A 17,706-nucleotide genomic window follows, 5' to 3' on the forward strand; every position below is an offset into this window, starting at 1 on the left:
CTTGGATGGGGCGGTGGCCATCGGCTGCTCCGTCACAGCTGCAAACACAGCAGGTCACAGGTGGATTTGCTGCAGCTCGGATCCAGGATGGGGCCTCTCTGGCACACGTTATCCCCATGGGGTGACAGCCCCCTCTGCTCGCGCTGCCCAATGACCCCATCCTCTGCCACCCCACGAGCACGCCAGCCCTGGACAGGGGGAGGCAGCAAAGCAGGAGGAAACTGGCACCACCGGCGCAGCAGCGGGGACGGGGACAGGAGACTGGCAGAGCAGTGCAGAAATGGGGGCTCCTCCCGTTCCAGCAAAGCTATTTCAAGCAGTGGAGGGCAATGGGGGCAGCACCAGCAGTCAGGGTAGCATGCAAACCCGGGTGCCCAGCTCCCACCCTGGCACTCACCCCCAGCGCTCGCCACCACGGATGCCACCCGGGTGAAGGTCTCCTGCCCAATGCTCAGCATCACCTTGCACCTGAACTCCACCCCTTCTCCCACGTCCTTCCCAGCCACCGGCAGCGTGGACACGATGTCGAACAGCTCCTCATCAGTCTCCGTGACATCGAAGTCTGTCTCCTCCAGCACCTGGTCCCCCCGGTACCAGGTGAGCCCCAGCCCCGTGGGTGGGTAAACCCGCCGGGCCGAGCAGCGCAGGCTGGTGGGCTGCCCCGGCTCCAGGGCATGGGGCTCTGCCTCCAGCTGCAGTGTGTCCGGGAGGGCTGAGAAGGGAATTGCAGAGTCAAGTGGTGATTTTTGGCACCGCTGCCCAGGAGGGAGTGGGCTGCCTTGGGGGATGCAGGACTTTGCCGGGGAGGCAGTGAGGGACGGGCTGGGGGATGCTTACCATAGACCTTCAGGTCAACAGCGTGCTGGTAGCGCTGCCTGTGGCAGGTCCCCTGGCAGATCCTGGTGCCTCCCGTGGCGACCACGGCGCTGCTGACGTGCAGGATGCTGTGGGTGGGGAAGGTGGTGACGCTCCCCAGGTTGGTGTCCAGCCCCTTCCACTGCACCGTGCCCTCCGCGCAGGCCAGGGAGCAGTTCAGCTGCACCGAGCCCCCATACCGCACCACCGGCTGCTGCGGCATCACCACCAGCTTGTCAGCAGGTTGCCCTGGGTGGAGGAAAGAGGAAAACATGGGGTTTAGGGAAGGGGACAGTCACCAGAATCTAGACGTTTACAAGGCAAATGGGGTGCCGGTTCCCCGCTTTGCTGGGACGCAGACAGTCACGCTCAGGCACCGCGGCAGTTCTATCCCCATCACCATGGGGGGGCACTGCTCATTAGCGATGGCTCGTTAGGGATGGAAAAGCCTTTCCCCTCAGTGCTGCTGTCCCAGGACACTTGCTTGCCAACGCCAGGCATCGGGAGCACTGTGGAGCCAACACGCCTGCGACAGTTGCCGGCCCAGGTCTGCCCATCGCAGGCATTGCTGCTGGATCCGTCTCTGTTTATCACTGAGATTTTCCAGCCAGTTTTTGGAGAAATGAGCCCAAATGCCCCTTCCCCCCAGTCCCCATCCTTCACCAGTGCTGCTGCTCTTCTGTCTGTGGGACAGCGGACCCCAGCCAGGCGCATGCTGTTGCCCGCACGTTGGTGCGCTCCATGGCTCTGAGCGCCAGGCTGCAGCGCTGGGATGAGGAGTGCTGTACCAGCGATGCACGTGGGACACGGCATCCACCGGTGCTCAACAGCAGCGAGACCCTGGGGCCGCGTTGGCCCGTGGTGCCATGCGGCAAAGCAAAGAAAGCAGCAGGCAGCACGGTGGGTTAAGGGACTGGGATGGGTCGCGGCCACCATAGCACTCACCACTGCAGCCCCACAGCAAGCTGAGGAGGAGGAGGTGAGGAGCCGGCTCCATCGCCCGCAGAGCCAGCAGCAGGGCAGGGCAGCAGCAAGGGCTGGTTTTCCTTCCTTCTCTCCTTCCAGGGAGTGAACGCCGCCGGCGGGGGCTGTCTCCTTCTGTCCGCCAGCCCCGTCCTCAGCCCTTCTTAAGCTCTGCAGGAACCGCCCCCGTGAGCACCAGCCCCGGGGCCTCTGCGACTTTCCAGCCCGAGGGGTATTTCCAGAGGGAGGTTTCTGATTTTCTTCCAAGTTCAGCTCTTGCACAACACCCAGCTCTGCAGCTGGGGGCTGTGCTGGCAGCCCCAAACCCAGGAGAGCCCTTGGCCCGAAGGGTCCCTGTGCGCCTGCAGAGTCCCCCATCACCTGCCCCGGGCAGCCCTGCGCCCGCATCTGCACCCCGAGACGCAGCAAGATCCCATCCCTTCCCCGGTTCTCACCGGGCTCTGCCATTCCCCCTGGATCCCACAGCAAACCAGCCCTTTTCATACCTCAAGCAATGGACCCTCGTGCGGCTGACTGGGGATATCTCTCTTTGGGAGGGGCCGTCTCGGACCCCCTGCCCCAAAAGCAGGGCCAGGGCTTGTGTTTAACATCGCCGGCGACCACAGCTGCCTGTGGGCAGCTCGCGGGGCAGAGGGAGGGGAGCCCACAGCTGCAGCCCCTGCCCAGGGCTCATCCCATTGGGACCCCCGCAGGAGTGCGGCCTCGGGAACAGGCAGCCCCCGTCGCAGCCCAAGCAGCGGCATGAGGGCACACGGGAGGAACCCGTCCCTGAGCCCCGAATCCTGAAACGTGGGGTTTGGAACGGTGCATCCCCAGGGCAGAGGGTGTCCAGCCCCAGGCTTGGGTGCTGCTCAGCAGGGCTGCAAACAGCATTTATTCCCAAAACAGTGTGTTTTGGGGGATAAAAGTAGGCATTCCTAGGAGGGTCGGTTTTATGGCATAGATGGAGAAAGCATTACCGTGTGGAAGATGCTGATTACCCCACGTTTTCTAGCCCCAAGGCCCTGGCACAGCCTCAGCGCCTGTCCTGTCTCTTGGCAGGTCTGGCATCACTTCCTCGCTCCTACCCGAGTCCCCACGAAGAAACGGGACTAGTTCTGGCCCCATCCCGTCCCGCTGGGCTGTGGCCAAGGCCAGGGAAGGCGCTGAAGGGCCGAGGGAGGGGACGTGCCCAGCCCTGCACCTCCTGTTGCAGAAGGTGGGAAGTCAGCGCAGGACCCGGCCATTTCCCATCCGGGAATGCTCCAGAGAGGCAGCATCACGCATGCTTTTGGGAGGCCGGGTAATTAATCCTCTGGTGGTCCAAGAGGCCTCTGAACAAGGGAAGCGCTCTGTAAACAGCCGCCATCAAATATGCACATTCACCCGAAGCTGGGTGATTAATAGCTCTGGGGTTTTTGTTCCTTCCATCCTGTGTTAACAGAGCCACTTCCCGGAGTTTCCAGCAGCCACCGGAGCCCCCGGCCCAGCCCTGGCGTGGGACAAGCCGTGGTCTGGGCTGCTCCTCACACCGGCCGGGCTCTTCCCAGCAGCGAGCCCGGGACACCTGAGGACACACATGCGGTGCCTCCCCCTCCTGCTCCCACAGCCCAGGTCCGTGGTGCCCACTCGGTGCATGAGACCTCACCGGTCCCTCCGTGGGTGATGGGCAAGCGAAGACCCCGGGTGGGCCCCGGGAGGGAATGGTCAGGGCTGATGGGCTGCACACCCACAGCGGTTTGCAGACATGGTAAGCACCAGGCAATGAGTCATTTCATTAGGGGAAGGACTGCTTCGTAATGTCACCAAGTGAGAGTTTAAAGAAGGGAAATACTGTCCTCACAGACCACTCTCACTGCTACAGGATTTTGGGGCAGGAGTGGCAAAACACAGTTAAAAAAATAAGGGGAAGTCACCCTTGGACAGGGTCTGGTGCAGCTTGCAGCTGGGTCTCCTGCAACGACGGACCAACACCGACAGGTTCTGGGGGAATCAGCGCGTTGGTGGCCACTGGCTGCACCGGCTGCCAGGTCCGTGCCTCGTGCCGGGGTCTGTGGAGCTGCGCAGCCTCTGCCCAGGAGCCGGGGGCAAAGCGGCTGTGGTCACCAGGGACCGGACTCTGGCGTTTCCCCAAGAGGCGGCTCTCCACCAGCTCTCGGCATCGCACCCCGAGCCCCTGGGTGCCCCTCAAAATGATGCTTCAGGTGAGAAAAGAAAAACCCCATAAATCATCATCTGAACCAGAGTTGAGTACTTACGGAACAGTCCTTTCTTTTAAAACGAAGCTTTCCCGGACCCTTCATCAGGAGATTAATAGCTACCAGAAAGTCCAGTGCCTCATGATGCACTTCCTCCGGTTCGGAGCTTGCAGAGCACTTGACACCACAAGAGCCCGGGAGCTGCCCCGGCCTTCACCACACAGGCGGACGGACAACACATATTGCAGTGGAAATCAGAGTTATGGAAACCTGATAAACCTCCCACTCCACAAGGGTCAGCTCTAACAGCGAGGTTATCAAGCCACGTAGAGATCAGGGGACCCATCCAAGCTCAGCACAGCGTGGCAGCGGGCCCCTGCGGCAGCTCTCGCAGGTTTGGCTCTTAGCTGCCCCTCGCCCCCCGCACAGGGACCCACCGCAGTTCCCGCTCCAGCGCCTGCTCGGGGTCTCTCCTTTAATGGCCTCAGAGCATCTTCCCCCCATCCCAGAGGTGCACACGGGCAGCTCCCTCTGCCCCCAACATGGCAAAGAGAGATCAACAGGTTGCAGACACAGGGCGGAAAGTGCGAGCTTAGGCACTGGGACAGTTTTCCACCCAACAGGAAAGCTTTCGGGTCAGAGCGAGGGGAATGATCGTTTTCAAGAAACGAACCTAAACATCTTTCCTGGAAGCTGATCGTGCTTCCTCCTGAGGGGCAGGAGCAGGGGCTCTCATGGGGAAACGCTTAGCCCACGGACAGGAAACAAAAGAGTTCAGTGGGAAGAGACAAATGGCAGAGGGAGAGCACTGGCCCCCGGCACAGGATATCCCCGCACCGCCGGCGGCAATGCCGGAGCCCCTCGGGCCAGTGTGTAGCCCCAGGCTGTCATCACCAGCACTAGCAAACACCAGTATCAGAAATGACAGGGCAGGAGGAGGTGTTAATGAGGGCGGCTGGAACAAGATGAAGGCTTTCTGCATGGTGCAAAACACAGGAATCCCACTCTGGGGCAGCTCTGCCCCTGGTGGGGCGGCATGGCTGCAGCGTCCCCATCACAGCAATGCCAGGTCGCGCGCGTCGCCCGAATGACCAACCACATGGAGGAGAGGATGGCCAACAACATACTGTATTGAAATACCTTCCCTTTTTCCTCCAGTGATGCAAAGTGAGACAAGCTGAGGGTTCTTTCTCAAACAAATATGAAAAAAAGTAAAACTAAGCTGAAGTCCAGAGGAAATAAATACAAAAGGCAATATATTGTATAACAGACGGCTTGTGTTTCCAGCTCATTACAGGATATCGGCCATCAAACACCAGATCCCATCCAAGAGCTGACTTGGATGTGTTTATACTTCTTGTGATTATATTGTTCACTTAGTACTGTCTTCAAACACAAAAAGAAGTGTTTAAATGAGTAAGATAAGATCTAAATTAAGCCTGGCTGGAAATTAAGACAATAGACTCTGGGATGCTGAGACCAGAACCGGGAGAAGGCTCCACGGGGGCAGGCAGGAGCCGGGGACGTGCTGCACTGCCGTGGGGTGGGGACAGGGCTGGGGGCAGGCAGGACCCTGCCAGCACTGCCCCGCCACACGCAGCAGACCCCTCGCTCCTTCAGAGCCTTTCGCTGATCCCTACTTGGCCTGATACTGTAATTGTTGCCCTGCACAAACTGCCCGAAACACGCTTCCTCTTGCACAAGCACTTGGCCCCCGTGCACTACGATGAGCAGCAGGGTCAGGGCGCAAAACAGCTCATGCCAAAGCCCCGGAGAAGTTGGAGCTGTTGAGGTTCTGCTATTTTAATACCCCAGTGGAAACCCGGATGGCCACTTTAGGATCAAGGGTGAATGTGAATTGGTTCCAAGCACCTTTTGCTCTAGAATGCTTTAGTTTTAAGGAAGTGGTAGAAATAACTTGACAACTTGCGCCCATTTGATCCAGGAGGCGGATTTACAAGGCGTGATGCGCAGTCTCGTGTAACAGCCTCTTCAGCACAACTTACAAGGGTCGGTAGCAGTGCTGGCAGAAGCTCGGGGCGGGCTTGGGAAGCTGTCTTGTAACACAGGCTGGGGAGAAGGACGAGGACAGAGAACTTCAACACAACAGGAATGCAGCAGTTTAATAAATAATTCAACAGAGGGAGAGATTAGCCAGTTCTAAACACAACTGGAACTGAAATAAATACGTATCATCGTTAGCTTAAAAAAAAGATACAGAAATGCACGCAATAGTAAACTTTGAGAGAGCAGAGGTACCGCCGTTCTGCAGTGAATGTGGGCTTGCCACGCGCCCACGTTTTAAATATAATCAAAGACGTTAGCAGCCATTCAAGTGCAGAGAAAAGAGTAAAAACGAGTGAAGTAAAAAGTTCCTATTTTGCAAAAGTAATGGCAAAAGAGAAAGCAATGGTTTAATGCAGCTTTTTTTTAATGCAATGAGATCAGTTTAAACTCACTTGAACTGCTGCTACTGGAACTGCAGAAGGGCAATTAAGCCAATTTTTGCCTTGTGTTTGGGGCATTGCTGTTACCGACCTGAATTATAAGTCACTGCAGACAAATTCTGGGAATAGTGATGTTAAACAGCCAGGCTCAGGCACTACACAGCAGATCAAGGGGATTTTAAGAAAAGGCTCTTTTAAAAAAGTTGCATTTTCATATAAAGTAACAAAAATTGGCAAAACTAGCTGAACGCTCCGTACAGATTCTCCAGTCTCCATGTGGGATGCTGCAGAATTACCAGCCCTTCAGAATGAGACATTCTTCATTCAGGTCCGGTAATTTCAGCTCCGTCACCGCTTGGCCCAAGTCCTCCCCTGTCACTTAAAGGCAGAACGGTGGGTGGGTCACATCCCTACGCTGATGGGGAGGGGGGTTTCCTGGGGCTGAGGCCCCCACCGAACCCGGTGAGAACTCCAAAACTGTGGAAAGGAATCCCTGCCTGCTCCCAGCGTCAGGCAGTGACACCTCCGGGGCAGGCGAGCAGCCCTGCCCCATGGGGAGCCCCGTTCCCAGAGCAGGTCCATGGGCTGCAGGCACCTGGGCTCAGGGCTACACCGTGTCCCGGGGCCAGGCCTGGCAGCGGCACAGCAACAACCGACGTACACGTCAGCTTTACGTTGATAACGGTGCCCAGCGTACCCGCTGCCCATGGGGCCGCCCGACACTGCACGCCCCCAGCAGCTGAAGAAACCTCCGCCACGGTGGAGCCTTTCACACAGCCGGGCTGCAGCCCACCGACACGGCAGTCCCCTGCGGCATCGCCTGGCCCCGAGCGCAGGGGCTCACAAAGCGACCAAAACACTCCAGGTCCACTACTCACGAGCTGCGGCATGTCGGCATCACTGGAACCTCCGGTATCGCGTCGTGATGGAGGGGGATCGAGGAGGGAAGCTCGCCCAGGTAATTCTGCTGTCTGAAGGGCAGGAGAGGATGAGACGCTGCAGGCAGCAGCAGTGGCGAGAGGGAACGGGACTAGAAACACATCGGTTTCAATAAACTATTCAATAAAGGAAAGGACTTTTAAAAATATATCTCTATATACTTTATATCATATAAATTACACTTGTCTTTTTTGTAACGTTCCACTATATTCTACCCGTGAAGCTCCAAGTGCCTCAGTGTGAATGAGGTAATGATTTGGTGTTTCATTTCACTTCATTTGCGTGTGAGGGACAAACCTACTTCAGTTCATTTTAATACAGCGTATATAAATGAATCACCAGACATACTTGGTAAAGCTCCAGTCTAAAAAAGGCATTTTTGTGAGCAATGCAGAGTTGGGGCTGCTGCCTGGAAGTTTAAGTGACTGGATTTCCTTCAGGAAAGACGCTTGCTGTGCACGTACGGTGCAGACCACCCCAATAACGTTTGGGAATTTGGAGCATCACCACAATGAGCTTGGGAAAACTGGAGTCACTGCAGGTCACCAAGACTTTCCGCTAGCTCTGTTCTCCACTCCTGCAATGAGGTTCACGTCAGCAAACCCTCAGTGTCCGAGGCGGCTGCCCTCTGCATGGACAATAATCTACTCTTACAGTTCTGATTACAGGATCCACGTACCAGGCTGGAGGAATGAGAAGCAAACTATGAATTATTTCACTTAAATGTCCACCTCCAATAAGTAACTGGTCCAGAAAATTGGTAAACAGACATTGTATTATTAGTTCAGCCCCGTCCAGGCAGGCAGTGGTTCCAAGCTGTTAATACCTGACAGGCGTTAAAGAGACCAACACGAAATTGCAGCTCTCGATCTGTCCAAAGTCAACACTAACCAGCCCTCACGCTGACAAGCGCTCCGAAGAGGTCAGACACTGAGCACACCCACCGCTCACGTCCCCTCGCGCTCCCGCAGCGGTGCGAGCTGCGCTGCCAGCGCAGCGCGGGGCACCCACAGCGCCCTCCCCTGCTTGTGCCGGTTGTGGCTCAGGGACTGAGCTCTCCTGGGTCGTCCAGTTGGTGTTTCCACTAAACCCGGGGGCAAACAGCATTTGCAGTCACTGCTGCGCAGGCACAGCATCAGCCACAATTACCCGTTTGCCAAGAAAGACCCAAGACACCAAGCAACAGTGCTCCCTCCATTTTGGCCCCGCTCATTAAGTCACCTGTCCCAAACCTACAGAGAAGGGATCCCAGCCAGAGAACAGCAGCTGTTGCACAAACCCCACTCTGAGACAGGACTATTTTTGGCCATTGCATCCTCAATTCCCTTAACAACTAATTTCTTAAGTGTTCCCAGTTCGGTCTTTACTTCCCCAGTGATTGCTTAATGCCATTACTTTTGACGTTACTCAAATGAGAACAATTGTTTCCTGCCCTCTGCCACATCTCTATGTCTCTATAAACAACCAACCCTTCCCTATACGTTTGTCTTAGCTCCTTTCACAACACTCAAGTTCAAGTATCTATCTGCTGCTCTTTCTAAACAGAGTTGAACCCCGCAGGAGAGGCTGCAATTCCATTTTTCAGCAAAACGGAAGCCTTCATAGCAGGCTCAGAAACGCTACACAGAATCTAAACCTGTAAGTTCAAATCAATTGCAGTCATCACCATCAGGATCTATTGGACTGAGAAAAAAAAAAGCTACAGTCATTATCTGGTTTTAATATCAGATGGCAAGAGCCTGGGGAAAAATCAACATGCTTTATAAAAGTGCTCAGGATAAACAGCTATTTCTTTGACCTTTCTCTCGGGAAACCACGCTTTATCAAAGTGCTTAGCAGAGTTTAGTTCTTTCTCCACCCTCTCAGAGAACTGTATTTTCTAAACAACCCTTACAGTTCCAGAAAAAGATGTCTCCAAAGTCCTTCTACCTACTACCTACGGAGGTAGCAACGGACAAATGTTACATCAGTGTAACAAAAAAAGGAAAACCAAGCAGAAACACAAATGTCGTTGACCATCTGAGCATTTGTAACTCATGTAGTTGCCCTTCTCTCATCTGCCCATTCTCCCTTGTGTCAGTTGCAACTTTACTTCTTAATTTTTCTTATCTTCATCAGAACATTAAGTCAGTAGATTATGGGGTTTTTTTGGTCTAAGTTTCACTTGGGCCAGAATGGGCAAATTCATCAGATCCTCCAGCAGCGAGGATCTGCTCCCAGTTGACTACACTCTCTGTTCATCACACCCACGCGTTTTCCTTGGTGTGTCACAGCGCAGGCGGCACACACTGCGCAGAGCCGTCGGGCCTGTCCCAGTGCCGCCGTCAGCCAACCGGGCTGTGACGGGATCCGCAGCAAGTACCGGTTATATGAGGGGAGGGGGCACGTAACAGACGCCTTGTTTTACTCTGGCTGGCAACTCGGTTAGTTCACGTTAGAACAAAGACAACGCTAGTGCCTTAATTTTTCACTGGCGAGTTCAGTATTTGGCAGGTCACACCATGAAGTTCAGTATTTGCGTACAAGGGCAGGTTTGCTTTAAAGAACTATCCCTTCACGTGGAGCAGTTCAGTATCTCCCCTTTCCATCAGCACCAGATGATACAATTCCATTTTTGCACCAGCTGGGTATATTTGGCTCGAAGGGAAAGCCTGTCCCTTCTCATTAGCTGTTAGTGGTACAGTCTGTTACCCCGTTTCTTCTTCCCCCCACCCCCTCTCCCCGAACTCCCACTGGCTCAGTCCGTCCTTGATCTGGAGTTGAGACACAAGCCAGGTCCTTCTCTCCCAACCTCACACGCTGCTGTCCTCCAGCAGGGGCTCCTTGCCGTCCGATCCTCCTGCCTGCGGGCTGTGGGTGTGGGTCTGGGCTCCGTTACTGTGCTTCTTGTGGCTGCCCGATCTCAGTGCGAGGTTGTGTTCTGGAATGAACAAGGCCACCAGGAGCGACAGCAGGACAGAACAAGCCCCAAACAGGAACGGAGGCCCTGGGATAATGCTGCTCTGTAGGGAGAAAGAGAGGAACGATTAACGTCCAAGTGCAAGGACAGCAGCAGCCCAGCAAACAGAACGATAAAGCTGAATGGGTTACCTCATCTGTAGGGTTGGCCATGTTGGGTTTGGAGGCCTTACCCAAAGTTTCCACCTCAGCCATTTCATTCAGCTCCACGTGGAAGAGATAGAAGACAAAGCCATAGAGCGCCGGCCCCAGACCATTACACAGACCCCGAATTCCAGTGATCATCCCCTGCACCACACCTGGGGACAGAGTGAGGAAAGGAAGATATGCCTCCAGCTTTCAGAAGAAATTTGTGTTATTCAAGGACGCTTACATATTTAAAGACAGGATCAAACATTCGGCCCTGGATCAACATGCACCCTACAGATGAAGGGGCGAGCTGGTGATTAGCCTCGCTCAGTATCAGGATCTACAAAAATCAGTAATGTTGGGCTTGCTACTTTGGAGAATAAAATGAGCATGGGCACATCAAGCAACCATTTCCAACTGAACTGGAATTTAAGGCAGCCAAGTCCTAGGACTCAGGGTCGAACCAGGAAGCAGGCTAACGATTAAGCAGTCTCTCCTCTCTACCTCAGACAGGCAACACTGAACACCCACGTGCACAATCTAAGAATTCCCTCCCAAAGCACCAGCTATGGTCAAAGACAAGGGTGTCAATGCTACTATGAATAAAGTGACACTTTTTAGTTGGCACAGATGTTCCTGCCCGCCCCTCCACCACCAACGCCGAGAATTCGAATGTGCGTCAGCTCAAGCGCCTGCTGGGATGAACTCGCCCGTCAGGCAAATCCCCAAGCGACTCACCCTGTTGGTCGGGGTCCGCGTTCCTAGACACCATGGCACTGATGGCTGGGAAGGTGATGCTAGACATGGCAGCCACAGCTCCTGCTGCCCACATCATCCTTGGGGAGAAAGAGGTAGCTGTTAGGAGACAGGCTGCCGAGGGCCAGCTGCAGACCAGCACTGCGGCAGGGCAGCATCTCCCCCTGCTGCAGCCACCGAGCCACCGCAGAGGGGAAACCCGCTGACGCCAGGAGACAAACACGGACAAACTCTTACCATGGCTGCGATCCGAAGCCGTACCAGGCAAGCTGCAGGATCTGGAAGCCCAGTCCCAACAGGATGGTGTTTTTATTTCCAATCGAACGCATGAGAATTCCCAACACTACTGTCTGGAAAGAAAAACAGGTGCTTTCAAAGTAAGTGCAAAGCAAGATGACAGCACTGGAAGACAAGAGGACGGGAATCCGAGGGAACTCGTGCTGCTGTGAGACTGGCTATCTGCACGTGCAGTCCTCTGCTCTCGTAACGTTCTGTTAGAAACCAGCACATCCCTGTCCATGGCAATCAGAGCACAATCTATGGAGTTTTACAGAGCGACACAGGGCCACCCCACATTTTACCACAGTTTGTCATGCAACAAACAACTGCATTCACAAGATAAGAAAGAGGGACCGCAGGTAGCTGTGCACGGGTCTGATGTCTGTGTGGCCACAGGGATTCTGACAACTCACCAGCCCCAATTATCAGAAATTTTGGACGTTCTTACAACCAGACTGCTAGAGCCAAGACAGAAATTGCTTCTCACCTGAGCCAGTATTGAGAGAATTCCAACTACCCCAATAAAGGCTGCCACGGTCTCTGAGGAAAAACCAATGACCTGTGAAAACACCAAAGAGGGACTTTTCAGGCAAGAGATTTGTACCGTACAAGAAAAGCCACTCCATCAGTGTCACTAATGTTTACTGACGTTGCTTATCAGGTACTTAAACATTAATCAACCGTACCTTCCACTGCCCCCTGCTGCGACAGGAATAAAATGGACAATTTTCCTCTGGTTGCAAAAACAGCTTTAAACCACTGGGTTCACCTTAAATGCCTGAAGGTGGCATGGACAGGATGGACAGGCAGACCACCAGCAAGAAGGCAAGCAAAGGTCCTGGCGATGCCTACAGAGCGGTCACCAGGCTCCCGCATTTTTTAGGAAAGCCGGAACAAGGCACTATTTCTTCTAGCTTCAACTTTACTAAGCTATTGGCCAAGACTAGCTTCCTCATGACATGCAACTAAGATTACATTTGTAGGCTGTGATTTCCTGCATTCAGAGCCTTCCCTCGTCGCAAGAGACTGACCTGTCGCAGGTACAGGAAGAAGCTGGAGTACTGCCCGGCTTCAGGAAGGTAGGAGAGAAAGACAGTGATACAGATGAGCAGCACTGTAGAATCCTGACCCACTTTCCGTAAGGACTGTAGGGAAGGAGGTGGGGAATGAAAAAATAAAAAAAATAAAAAAAAAAAAATAGTTAATATCATTAAATATTCTCCAGGTAGACACAGCAAAACCAAGTGCTTAAGTCACCATCTTGTACCTGAGGCGTGAATGCTTGAATGAAACCAGACCAGCATTTCAGAGGACGATGTGGACACTGCCACAACACACCAGACCAGGTGTACAATTGCATCAACTTACACCCTAAAATGATGAATTTTCAGCTTTCAGTTTCTCAGATTTATAGTCAAGTGCGTTTGATCAGAACTGTTTTTTCCTCAGACAGCCAAAATAATTTTCCTAGCAAGCGTAGGTGAGGGTAAACTGTGCAAAGCTCATCACCATTAGCAAAGGTCCTGAGAAGCCGGGAACACAAAAGACACCTCCTGACACAATACTATTGCGAAGTAATGGAATTTATATTCAAACAACTGGCACATTTCCACCAACAGATGCTCTTGCTTCAGGACATCTGGAGCTGCTTTTAGATGGTTTGTAGCTATATGGAATCCGTTAGAAGCTGCTAGACAGCTTCAGATACGTGTAGTCTGCCATCAGCTGAGCACTGTACCTTAATCTAAGCCTCACATCCTTCACCTTTTGTGGAATGCATCCTCCTTTTGAGAGAATTTAGCAGAAATAAAGCAAATATAAGCATTACCAGCATGCAGAAATACAGCAGCAAGATCTACTTACAGCAAATGGGTCTGCTTGTTCCCAAGAGATCGGAGCTCCCCAAGAGACCGGGCGCATCTCTTCTGGCAGGGACTCTGGCACAGCCAGCAGGATGAAACCAATATCCAGCAAAGCAACGCCTGACGCTAGCACAACCACCAACGTATCGCCGTAGGCTTGGGAAAGGTATGCACCGATCGCTGGGCTTGTGACCAGGCTAGCAGCAAACGTGGCTGACACCTGGAAGCACAAAACATTAATACAGCCTCTTCCCCCCAGAGCCTATTTTCTCTCCCAGAGTAACCCAATGGTACTAGTTTTGCCATCTTTGATGGAGATAATTCAGGTGGACATGGACTCCTGCAGACAGAAAGACGGCATGTTCTCTTGGTGCAATCTAGGCTAAGTTCTAGCAAAGGGAAACTAAAGCTAACCTAACAACTCACATCCGATACTTTCGGTAACCCTACAGAAAGGGCCCCATCACAGACAACTTGTATGCACGCCAGCATCGCAGCCTGCCCCTTTCCTGGTGCAAGGAAGCTCACAAACCAGACTGGTTTAAAGGCTAAGCAGTAATACGGCCGGTATTCAGATCGCACAGAAATTAGCCCTCTCCCTCGGTGCTGAATCACAAACGGAAGAACAGGGAGTCTGTATTATCAGTGAAGTGCATATCATCCTTTCACTGATACTATCTCAGGCTTGTCAATAAATCTCCCACCCTAATTTTATACCTCTCCTACCTGCAGAGCTCCAAATATTTCTTTCAAGAGACAAGCCAGTTATTCAGCTCCTTACCAAGCCATACGCTGTGCTGCGTTCATGCTCCTGTGTGATATCGGCAACGTAGGCAAAAATCACAGAAAAGGTGACAGCAAAGACTCCAGACATGGAAATGACAGCAAAATACCACCTGAAACAGGCATTGCCAAAGGCAGAGTTAGAGAGCAACCACACAATAGCCCACAGCTGCTGAATTAGAACCTCTCCCTTATTCTTCCTTCTAGTCCATCCTACTTCACTGCACCAGGAAGCGCTCAGGAACACTGAGCTTCTGTCTGGTGGCCCATGGAGTTTTATCACTGCTTTTCCCCACACAGGAAGGAAACATCAGTAGTGATAATGCACCTGCCAGGAGAACAGGCACCAGGAGAGGAAAGACAGACTCTTTCTTCCTGACACTGAATGCTCCAGCCACAAGTAAATTAGTCTCTAGGCTGAGTATCCTTCTCCACTGGACGGACTCTTCCATCTCATCCTCAAATGCAACACCCACAAATCCCCCATCGTTCAGCCTCACACTCATTCCTCTCCTCAGAACCCCTCGGCTGTAACAAGAGTAAACTCACCACGGACTGATCTTCATAAGGGGAATTGGCGCACAGGTGAAGAAGACAGTGAGGAGGAGGAAGGATTTCCTGCCCCAGACATCAGAGAGAGCACCAATCAGTGGGGCACTTAGAAAAGAAAGCAGACCCTAAGGCAGACAGACAGACAGGAGGACAGAGAGAAATCCCTCAGTGAAATTCTGATTGCCGATAGCTAAAGCTTTTGGCAACATCATCTAAAGACAAAAATATGAGGTGACAATCCCTTCCTATTTTCTACAAGCAGGCAATATTACCAAAACATATCAGTTTGTTAAACTGCTCACATCCTTTTAGGGAGAAAAACACCCCAGTCCTCGACCAGCTAGGCACTGCTAAACACTCCAATTACTCCCTGTTCTCTGCAACCGCTCAGCCGGCAGCTGTGGTCTTCCCAGGCACGCCTGGGCAGCAGGGAGTTGCCCTGCCAGTACCTAAAAAGATGCTGGCACAGCCCCATCACATTAACATCTGCTGCAGTTCTAGGGAAAGCTTTCTCTTTTAGATGGAGACAAGACAGACCCAATGAGATGCCAAGGCCATTAAGCACAAATAAAATTGTTCGATGTCTTTCAGTGTCTTCCAAACCCAAGACGGGCAGGGAAGAGCCCTTGAGCATATATGGGAGTGCTCAACTCATATCCAAGTAAACCTCTCTGGGGCCATTTTTTGAGATCCTCTTGCCAGAGCGAGGGCCTAACAATCCGTTTTCCCAAGTCAGAACACATGGCTACTGCTGGTTCACTACAGGTGCCTCCAATTCTGCTCTGGGAATGCTGGTCTCATCCAAACTCATCGTGCCCACTTACCGTGCCACAGCACACTGCCCCGCTTCTGCCTGGGGAGAGCCCCCTAAGGCCGGCTTAGTTTCAACTTCAATTGCTGATAAGTTCAAATGTCATTGATTTCTTATTTTGTTACACTCCAGAATACCGTTACAGGGCTGATCTCATGATGATTAGAGTATTTTCAGCTGAAACACACAGCTGTTATAGCCCCAAACCCAAGTTGACAAGCAGCATGTTGTTAATATCGCTCAGTAAGATCAATAATACAAGCTACCCGATTTCCATGCTCTGTCAATTCTTCATTTTGCTCTAGGTGTGCCAATGAGCACCCCAAACTGAAGTATGAACATTTTTCTGTCAAATACTGGTTGACATCAGCATTATAATGGCTTGCCACTTCTTGCGCTGATCTCAGATTCAAATGAAAGCCTGGAAGGAATATTCCTTACCTTGACTCCATGAATCAGGCCATTCATCAAGAACGTATGCTGAGGAAAAGTCTGGTGTAACACCTAGGAAAAAAAAAACCAACAAAGAAACAAAAAACAGAGCTAGCAGCTTTTGCAAAATTTCCATTAATTTCCACCAGCACCTGACAGCTAGATGCCTGGAAGAGCACAACAGGGAAAATGGGAAATACACTACCGACAATGCCACCGCTGTACCCATGTGAGGAGCTCTACCTCCCCTCTCCAACACGGGCAGCCACTTTCTTTAATACTTCCTGGGTCTATAAACTATCCCAGTATGCTTGGCAAGACTAAGATAATCTGAAACACGTCTTTCTCCGTCCCTGCACCATCTAATTTCCCTCTGGTTTTGCTTTATGTTACCACATAACTTTTCTGTTCTCTCACCCTTCAGCACTGTCTGTATGTTTGATTTTCATTTCATACTGCTGAGTTACAACTACATTTCTAAATGCCTTTGCATTAAGAAAAAAATCCCTTTGTGTAGTTACCCTGATATCAGAGATCAGGTCAAAAATATGTACAGCACATTAGACTTCAATGTGAGCTGGCAAACCACCACCAGAAAATGAACTTAAAAAGCTGAGAATTCTTCCTGAAGGTGCCAAACCGGAAGTTTACAGCTCCTTAACTAACTGCAAGTATTTAAGATGAAATTTTAAGTTTCTTTGATAAAGCGATCCCTCTGCACTGCACTTGATTGTGAAGCTGCCTTTGCTGCCTGTGTTAACCGTAACTCAGTCAAGTCCTGAATGAACTGCCGGGGGCTCTCCTAGAATGAGCATGTCTTGGTGTAGCAAATAACTGCCAGGAAATTGTCTCTGTGCTTTGACACCCCAGACAACAGCGGTAGTCCAACAAAAATCTCTTTTATCCCTAAATAAGTCAGCATAGGGCAAAAAGTCCAATCTGGATAGAAAGTCAAAGCTTTGCTCATCTTTTTTTCATTAAGCTCCCGAGAGCACTTTTTTTTTTTTAAATACCTAAAAAAAAGCAATAAGCAACAGTAAACTACCAGTAAATTCTAGTAATTTCAGGTCAGGTCTTTCAATCCTGCTTTCTTGAAATCCTTCACAAGCTTTAAAAAAAAAATCAAACTCATGCTTTGCTCCAAGTTAAAGTACAATAATTAAGAAAATAATTGCCCAACTCCATAAAAAATTACTATAGCTCCAGCTTATTCACACAGAAAAAAAATCAGGTACAAACCATTACATCCTGGTTTCTATTTCCTATACCCCCAAGGCCTACGTTAAGATCTTTACCCTCAGCAACCCAAGGTGAACTCCAGTCTACGAGAGCCAGTATTATTCCCAGGGAGACTTACTCACCGTCAGCATCGGCGTGGTCAGCAGACCCCAGGCAAAGAACTCCAGGAAAATAACCACCACGGCATGGTACACACTGGGCTCTCCAATCCCCTGTCGCTGCAAAACAGAGCTCCATAAGTATCAAAATACACATATCCGTGATGGGTTTGAGACGTGTGGTGGGGCGTTGAAACGTCAACTGTGGCCTAAGCCTTTCCCACGGTGATTCACTGCTGCCTGGTGCAGGTGAGCGCACGCTGCAGCGTCTCTGCGTCCGGGGCCCACCAACACGTGTCTCTCCTACAAAGCTAACTGTTTTCAATTTTCTTCTCCGAGAACTAGTATCTCTGATATCATTATGCTTTCTCTAAATGTGGCCGACCGTTATCATCCTTTCAATCC

The 17,706-nt window shown here is 51.8% G+C and overlaps 2 protein-coding genes across 2 annotated transcripts in view; both read right to left on the minus strand.

Annotated features, from left to right (window-relative positions):
* The window catches only part of MADCAM1 (mucosal vascular addressin cell adhesion molecule 1), a 2,760-nt gene extending 908 nt beyond the window's left edge, over nucleotides 1-1,852 (minus strand). Inside the window, exons 1-3 of the mRNA XM_009893989.1 lie at nucleotides 1,801-1,852; nucleotides 838-1,104; nucleotides 398-712 (exon numbers count right to left, since the gene is read on the minus strand). Of these exons, the coding sequence (XP_009892291.1) occupies nucleotides 398-712; nucleotides 838-1,104; nucleotides 1,801-1,852 (634 nt within the window). The remainder of the gene's footprint in view (nucleotides 1-397; nucleotides 713-837; nucleotides 1,105-1,800) is intronic.
* Nucleotides 1,853-9,547: 7,695 nt separating this feature from the next.
* Nucleotides 9,548-17,424, minus strand: LOC104294370 (hippocampus abundant transcript 1 protein-like). The gene is made up of 11 exons (XM_009893965.1): nucleotides 17,326-17,424; nucleotides 15,974-16,036; nucleotides 14,719-14,846; nucleotides 14,168-14,282; nucleotides 13,388-13,606; nucleotides 12,556-12,669; nucleotides 12,012-12,083; nucleotides 11,483-11,595; nucleotides 11,228-11,325; nucleotides 10,493-10,659; nucleotides 9,548-10,404 (listed from the first exon to the last, which is right to left on the minus strand). The coding sequence occupies exons 1-11, from the start codon at nucleotides 17,332-17,334 to the stop codon at nucleotides 10,195-10,197; spliced, it is 1,308 nt and encodes a 435-aa protein (XP_009892267.1). The 5' UTR covers nucleotides 17,335-17,424; the 3' UTR covers nucleotides 9,548-10,194.
* Between the last annotated feature and the right edge of the window lie 282 nt (nucleotides 17,425-17,706).

Source organism: Charadrius vociferus, unplaced genomic scaffold (genome assembly GCF_000708025.1).
Source record: "Charadrius vociferus isolate BGI_N301 unplaced genomic scaffold, ASM70802v2 scaffold1168, whole genome shotgun sequence".
NCBI classification, from domain to species: Eukaryota; Metazoa; Chordata; class Aves; order Charadriiformes; family Charadriidae; genus Charadrius; species Charadrius vociferus.